The 8,748-nt window shown below is 33.6% G+C and overlaps 1 protein-coding gene across 1 annotated transcript; it reads left to right on the top strand.

Annotated features, from left to right (window-relative positions):
* Positions 1-321: 321 nt before the first annotated feature.
* Positions 322-5,861, top strand: LOC134235992 (heat shock 70 kDa protein 12A-like). Its single transcript, XM_062718168.1, has 4 exons — positions 322-410; positions 3,376-3,594; positions 3,845-3,995; positions 4,423-5,861. Exons 1-4 carry the CDS (start codon positions 393-395, stop codon positions 5,463-5,465), a joined length of 1,431 nt encoding a protein of 476 aa, XP_062574152.1. The 5' UTR covers positions 322-392; the 3' UTR covers positions 5,466-5,861.
* Positions 5,862-8,748: the final 2,887 nt, after the last annotated feature.

The raw sequence follows: 8,748 nt of genomic DNA, 5'->3' as shown, positions 1-8,748 counted from the left end.
CCATTGAAAAGTGCAAAATTTAGATATTTTCTTGACAAATGGTTGTAGAGAGAACATTAATGCACGCTTTGCATATTTTTTTGGATTTTTTAAGGCTCTGCTGAATTCTGTAGTTGCGCAGTTCTAAAGAGCATATCAAAAGCATTTTTCTGCATGAGTATAGATTATACATGCACAATATGCATTCAGTTATGCATATTTATTGTATCTTTATCATTAGGACTTCAAATTTGATCAAAATATAATGTGTTTTAGCCATTTGAAGAAATATTTACATTTTGTTCTTACTGCACTAAAGGTGGCCGTACATCCCCCTTAAGGCGGAAGAACTGTACGCTTCACTGGCATCTGAAGATGAGCATCATGAGTATTATTTTTTCCAGAGATTTAAGATGGAACTTCACTTCAAGGTGATTAAAATGACGTTTTAAAAGTAATCATTTTATCGAGGAAACTTTTTGGTAGCGGTAATTACGTTATAATTATCATATGATACTTAAAATGCCCTCTACTTTGAATTCGAAGTTCTTAGATAGATTTGATTTTGCTCCATTAATAGAAAACAAGATTGCCACTTTTTAAAAATCTAAAATTTAGTATGAAATTAAAATTTTTGAAAGTGCAAGAATGTTTCAATGAAACCTGTCCAATTCCGTCATTAGATAATACTAAGTTTGAATGAATTTGTGATGAAAAAAAGAAATTTATCATATTTTAGTGTGAAATGCTATGAATACTCGTATATAAATATAGATATTTCACGAGATCGATCCATAGATATATCGTCTGCACAGAAAAGCATTCGTGCTTGGTCGATATGCTTTTCTGTAAAGTCGATATATATTTGGATTGGCCGAATTAAAGGGCTACATTTGTTTTATTATTTTTTACATAAATTGATAAAGCACAATTTGAAAATAATGGAAACAAGGCACAATTTTTTTCCTCACTAAACACTTATATAGAGCCTAAATCGATTGATCATCGTCATGAAAACAAATCATAAGACAGTAATTATTTTCTTATATTTACATGCTTTTGAGTCCGCCAATCCACATGCTCCAAGCCCTGCTCCTGTCTAGCTATTTCCCAGCAGGCGCACATTATGAATAAATTTTGAATCAACGTTGATTTTCTATATTGATTCAACATCGATTTTAAATTAGATTTTGAAAATTTGTATCAACGTTGAAGTCTTAACATATAATCAATATTGATAATCAATGTTGATTATATGTTGAAAAACAGTTGATTCAACATTTATTCAATTATTTATTTTGGAAAGAGGGGCATCTTATGGTAATTATATACTGTCTTACTTAAAATTTCAACCGTTTTATTGCACGGTTGCTAAGATTCCTTCATAATTGTTGAAGTGATATCGACCCTCTGATAAGACAGATAACTTTCAGAGTATAATATAGTAATACTACTCACAGTTTTCTTAATCAGTTTCCTGATACCTCTGAGTTGTCAATTTGATGAGATCAAACATGGGATGGAAACATTACTTTCTATTTCTTTTGCAAATTTCTTTGTAATTGCTTTATTATATTTAACAAAATACATTAAAATCCAACATCAAATGAGTTCTAAACTGAGAAAGTTGTTTTTATTTTTTTTGTTTTTTAAGTACCATTTTAAAAATAGTTTAATATTTCAAGTATTTAAAACAGTATTTTAATTAGAATGACTTTTTTTCACATGACGAAATATAACTCCTCATCACAGATATTTTTTTTCTAACAACCACATACAACATTGTGAATTTCTGAATTAGGAAACATTCCCTTACAAGCAGAAATATTTGATCTAAATTAAGCAAAAGTTACGTTGGCAGCCATACTGGAGGTTCAAATACTCATATTGCTTCATTATTCAACTAATTTTAAAATTTTATATTTGCGATTTTGAATTAGGAATCATTATTTTTCTGAAGTATATAAAACTTCTAAAAGACTCCTACATTTAGAAATAAATATTTAATTTTAAATACGTTTTTTTGAAAAAAAAATATTTATCGATGTGCTATCACTTGATATTTTACTAACAAACTTAATACCCCTAGTAAACTTAACCTTAAAATACTACTTTTGATACATGTATAAATATAATAATAATAATAATAATGATTGGATTTATATAGCGCTTTTCTAGCATAAATGCTACTTAAAGCGCTTTACAATCATTATTACCCCAGCAGACTTTAACAATCCAGAATCTTTCTCAGTGCAAGCTGCCGTATTCAGAGCTAGAACACTAACATTCTGACAATATCTTTCGCTGTCTATAGCCAGGTACCCCTTTTACACTTGGGTGGAGTGAGGAAATTCGTGTAAAGTGCCTTTCCCAAGGACACAACGTCGACTTGCCGTGGTCAGGATTTGAACTCGCAACCTTTCGGTTTGGAGTCCAGCACCTTAACCACTAGACTACCGACGAATAAACATATTCTTGGGCATCGTCTCAAGCCACGGTCCGGAGTCCGCTTATATACCTCTCTCCTACCCGTGGCTTCTTGATCACAAAAAGTGTCGTAATCTTGAATATTCACGCCTCTCTATTGTGACGTCATATTCAGTCAGTGGAAAGTTTTGTTTCCATCGCAATCGAAATCAACAACTGACGTCAACAGTATACAAGAAATATTTCCTATACTGCGATTGGATATTGAAAGGTCGCAATAAAGTTCATCATCCGGCTATGCTTTACTCGCATTGGTCAATATTTTAATGAGCTACGAAGAATTCTCTCCTTGTTGAACCACGGGCAGAATGGGAGAGGAGCGTACATGTTGGCCGTGGTTTGTGACGATGATTCTTGGGGGGATACAACTTTTCTTGATCTTTTGTAAGGATCACTTCTTGACAAAAAACGATTCAAACTACAGATTGGGCACATTTGAAATAGAAGTAGAAGCATGATATTAAAACTGTTTGACACTGTAAGTTTTGTTATACCTTGAAAAATCCTATACAAATCACTACGAAAAAATCTAACAAATCAGGCATTAACAAATGAGATGTTGGACCTGTGGAGTAGATGTTGGACTGCTTACGTAATGCAATATGCGGAGCTAATCTCATCGGGAATTATTGGTGTTTACCAGTGACGAACCTGGGGATACACCACGGTAGACAGTACATTTGTACATGATTCATGTATATAAAAATATAAAAATGAAAGGTTTAACAAAACATTTATTGGCTATATTCTCGGGCAAAAGTCATTTTGTCGACCCTCGAACCAAACTATTTGCCTTCAGCCTAACAGCCTCTTTTTGGTCGGACAAAACACATGTTGCCTTCGTACTCAGTCAATAAATGTATAATACTGCACATATATATTTATTGCTATTTTGTGGGTTTTTTTCAGAATGTGAAGAAGGATTTATTAATTGAGGATGTCTCTGGAAAATCGCTTTCAGCTTTGAAAATCTTTTCTCTGTCTATCAAATACCTTAAAGATCATTGTCTCCAGACCATGAGGGACAGAGGGATCAAACCTGGAGAAACAGAAATCAAATATGTCTTGACGGTTCCTGCCATTTGGAATGATCGTTCAAAACAATTTATGAGAACTGCAGCTGTTCAGGTATAACCGAAAATATTGCTCAATGATAAAATATGTTGATTTATAACAAAAAAAAGAGAAGCAAACTGCCTTAAATATTAAATTCTAAAACTGTTTATAATGAAATAAATGAACTTGCATTTTTTTAAAGTTCTCAGAAAAAATACGGAAACATCACTCTCATTTTCAATTGTTGTGTTAAACAAACCTTGCAATTGTCGTTTAAACAAATTTAACCATGCAGGAGATAATATTGTTACAATGATTACAGGCTGGAATAAAAGGTGATTGCTTAGAGTTAGCTTTGGAACCAGAAGCAGCTTCTGTCTACTGTCAGCGAGTCCCTCTAGAAAATCTAAAACTTGGGAATGGGGAAGCTATCACAGTTTCTGGCACTAAATATCTGGTTGCAGACATTGGAGGTTTGTTGTAAATTAAACAAGACTTTTCTCTAGATTATTCATTAAACATCAATTTTAATGCTAAATATTCATTTTTGTATGATGCATTTAATTTTAGTATAGATAATACTACAAGTAAGCTTTTATCGCTAATATGGTTATAATCCAGCTTTAAAAAACGGCAAAACTACAAGTGTTTTGTTTCTTTACCCAGTATTGATTAAGATAATTAATGCCATACTCTACATGAACATTTTTCAAACTGAATGCTGCATAAAAAATTCTATATCCATGGTTAAGATTTGATATGCGTTAAGCATTCTTCAAAGAATACATTCATGAACATAAATTAAAAATATTCATTTTTGAAATATTTTCTTTAGTATGGCAATTTGGTTTGCTTAATCCACCAAATTTAAATTGTAAATATTCTCTTTATTTCTTTTAGGAGGTACTGCAGATTTTAGCGTTCATGAAGTTGATGAAGACGGGTCATTAACAGAGCTCTATCGCGCCAGTGGAGGACCTTATGGAGGGATCTACGTTGATGAGAACTATCTTAAGATATATGATATTATTTTCGGGGAAGGGACGCTTGAACAGCTTAGAATTGATGATATGGAAGAATATTTGACGTTTGTTAGGGAATTTGAAAACAAAAAACGCTCAATTACTCAAGACTTTCAGACGTCATTTACAACGAAGCTTTCTGTGGTATTAAATGAAAAAAGACCCCTAGCCGAAAGATTGAAAGTTGTTGAATCCACCTATTTAAGAGATCATGTAAAATTTGTGAAAGATAAGTTAAAAATTTCTTCTGGATTGATGAAAAGTTTTTTCGAGGAATCACTAGATCAGATCACGAAACACATACATAAAATTTTAGAGACAATTCCAGAGATTGAAAATATTCTCATTGTTGGAGGTTACGGCGAATGTAGCCTGCTACAAGAAGCATTCAAGAGGGAATTTTTTAGCAAACACATTATTATTCCAAATGAATGTAGTCTGGCCGTTATTAAGGGGGCGGTGCTTTTTGGACACAATCCGCTGGTAATATCTGCAAGAATACTGCGTTACTCTTATGGATCTAGAGCTAACCCAAGATTCAACCCTGAACAGCATCCACAGGAAAGTCGATACAAAGATAGAAATGGAGTTGAGAGATGTTGGCATGCTTTCCGTCAGCTTATTGCTAGAGATACAAAAGTACCTTCAACTGGGAAAATGGTTACTGATTCTGGTAATCCTCTTTATGACGATCAGAAAACGTACACTTTGAAAATATATTGCACAGAAAAAATCAACGCTATGGTAGTGGATGAGAGCTTTCAGCTGGTTGGAGTTCTAAAGATTTCTGTACCCGAAGATACCAAAGGGAAATGGAAAGCAGAAGAGCAGTTTATTTTTGGCATGACAGAAATCAAGGTGTCTGTCACAGTGAGGGAAACTGGAAAAACTGTTCAAGCTACATTTGATTTACTCGAATAAACATTTAGGATCACAGATCATAAATATTAGAAAATTTCTCAGTCGGTTTTTACACGAATGGGAGAATACGATGTGGTCACAAGCATAAAAAATTATTCACATTAGATGTGACCATAAGCATTGACCACGAAGATATTTAAAGCAGAAACACTATACCATAAAAGGGGTTGTATCACGGGTGTGGTGTTTTTCTTTTGAAATAAAGTGTGCATAACTAGAGATACACCGATGGGCGAAGTCAGCAAAAACTGTGCCTTGTTAATATATTATTGAACACTAATACAATTTGATTCAACATTTCGATTAATATATAAATTTTGAATTACAGAATTCAATGGGCTTTGTTTTATACAAAGACAAACTTTCTGCCATAGAAATAAAGTTCTTTCACATAATAACAGCGTGCAATTCATGTATTCCAAAATACGAAATAAAAATGCTTTCACGGAACTCTGCAAATTTTATATTGAATCAGCAAAAAAAATTAAATCAAATCTTTGACAAGTAATCCATATAGTTATCTTAAGATATCACACCTATTGTAAAACAGCGTTTTAGCACAATATATCTTATCATCTTTGCAATATTGTCTCATCTGGAATAAAGTAAGCAGTACTGCATCCATGGATGGAGAGGCACTAGTATTGACCCTGACACCGCGTTTTCTTATCACCTGGCAGCTTTTGAATATGTCAAATGATGAAACGATATCTTTTTCTCTTGATTTCACCACCACAGGTTCTTGGGTTAGGGACAGTGGATCCCTACTCCCCATCCCAACACCACCACCACCATCACCAACGGTAATAAAATATTTATAGCTTCCTGAGTTGTTATTTTTTTATATATATATTTTTAAAACTTTGGTTGAGAGATATTGCAGTTTGAAAAATCAAAATTAAGGCGAGATAATTACTGGTAAATAGAAAAGGGGGGGGGGAGTCCTGTCCCTTAGCATTTGTAGTGTTTTTCACTCGTCATCACCGAAATAAATCAGAAGCCTGTTCAGCAAAGCGAGCGCTCACTTATATTTCTGTTAAAGATATAAGGAATGTTGACGAACGAATGCGAACATTTGTACCTGTTGAACAGGAGAAGCCATAGAATTACATGTGTATACATTAAGCATTACTTGATTTTTACAGGTCTCGTTCTGGCCATGGGCTTTAGCCACATATTATTATATACCTTTCATTCTGACACCAGTGCTCTGCTATAATCATGAAATTACCGTATAAGTTGAAATTTTAGCGATTATTGATGTGTCGTAAAATTTATAATATCTCAGTACTTTGAGATCTGACCGTAAGCTAATTGGCAGAGAGTAATAAGAAGAAAATGTGACGCAGAAAAAAGAATGGTGGTGGGTTTTTTTTGTAAAAAAAAATCATATAGCCTCTAAAAATTTCAGAATTTGCTGCCGAAAGGATCAATACAAAATTAGTCCAGATTACGTTTTTTTTTTTATTATTGAAAGAACAAACGATTAAGGTAGAGTAGAGATAATTTTGTGCTGATTCGCTGTTCGAGTGTCCAAAGTCAGTTACATTTAAAAGTAAAATTACTTGCAACGGTAGAAATTCAACGAGGAAAATAAGTGAATGAGGATCATTCTTCTTAATCGTGGCTGAATCTTCAATATTGAGTTTTGATTTCAGTTGTTCATAAACATTTTAAAGTCATATTAGCAAGATCAGTTTCAATCAATATTTAATAACACGATGATATCTCGTAATTTTAAGAAAAGTGTATTGAGGCAGAAGTAGTAAAGATAGAGAAGCAATGACGTTGTAATGAAGCAAAGGGCGACATGTAGAGTAGGGTCATCACACCAACGATGAAATAGTAAAATGTTTAAAGAATCAAGTTGATTTTTTAAAACTTACTGTTCTTTTTTGTTCTTGAAAATATTTTAGCGGTATGAATCTCATGGCATCAGTCAACGAACACATGAAAATCCTCCAATACACAACAACTTTTCTCCAATATGTTTTTTTGAACATCAAATTAAATCCAAACATTTCAATGGATTCAAAGATTTACTATCAATTATGGAAAATAAATGAGTAAGTATGGTATGCTATCACATGTAGAACAATGAATTGCATTTTAAGTTTGTGAATGAAATTAATGAACGTTAAAAATGAAAATGTATGCTAGCTGGATTTATTTTGAAATATCCTATATCCAATTCTTGTTCATGACGTCGCATAAAGCAACGTCAAATTATTGTAAAGTTTACGTAAACTATGCAACCTTTTCAGCTATACAAAACATAAATAGAGCTCTGTACAGGTTTAGAACGTAACCTACTTATTCAGCCAATCAAATGCATCCGTTTCTCGCAAAGAATCGATTCTTCATGGTGAAGAATTCTTCTATTTCTGAAAGATTTAACGGTGTCTGCTTGGTTCAGTTGACAGTTTTATGAGTGTGTCTTCATTAGTTTTTGCTCAGCACACAAAACAGAAACTATTCAATGCCACGTGCTGTTTACAATGATATTTTAAACTTTCTAGGCCTTGCTACACTTTTTTTCCACTGTAATCTTTTGTAGCCTTCCTGAATATTTTTTTTTCACATTTCGGTGCATACAGAAAATACAAATACCGTCATGTATATCAGAGATGAACCTTGTCTTTGAAGACAGATTTAACTCACAATTTTTATCAAAATTTTATTTGACCCTAGATAGCGATACCCACTCCTGCTGACTAGGGCCTTGTCATTTTAACACACTTTTTTTCTCCCAAAAATATAGATTCTTGTTACAAGGATATTCATTAGTTCAATACTTTAATATCTTCCCCATACCATTTCCCCAGTAAATCACTTACGTAGCATCGTTTTTGAACGTTTTTTCGAAACCAATTTCTTGCAGTTCCATCCCTACATTACCTTCATATTCATATACTGTAGTAAAAGGTGGGGGATCAGCCTTTCAATGAACCTTCAATGAACATTTTCGATAGTAAAAGTTATGTCTTGCAAAAAGCCCCCCCCCCTGTTGCTACGTGCATGAATCAAGCTATTTCATATAATCCCGTGCTAACCAGAATGGGTTGGAGTCCATTCTAAAACCGCGTGTGTTCGACAGTGATTGCGTGCTCGATTTGTACAACGAGCGGTCAAGTTGAGCCTCACATATGACACAGCCGTGGGAGGAGTTTATGTTAAGTCCATTCATTTGATTGGCTGAGGTTCTGTTCTAAGTCAGTAAGATCATATGAAGAGAAATCTTCGTCATGAAGAATGGGCTCCGCTTCGCTCCGCCAATTCTTCT

Source organism: Saccostrea cucullata, unplaced genomic scaffold, assembly GCF_032062105.1.
Source record: "Saccostrea cucullata isolate Sc308-1 unplaced genomic scaffold, CSIRO_AGI_Scuc_v1 ctg3627, whole genome shotgun sequence".
NCBI lineage: Eukaryota > Metazoa > Mollusca > Bivalvia > Ostreida > Ostreidae > Saccostrea > Saccostrea cuccullata.
Note: the sequence above shows the minus strand (reverse complement) of the source record. Positions and strands in the feature narration are given on the sequence as shown.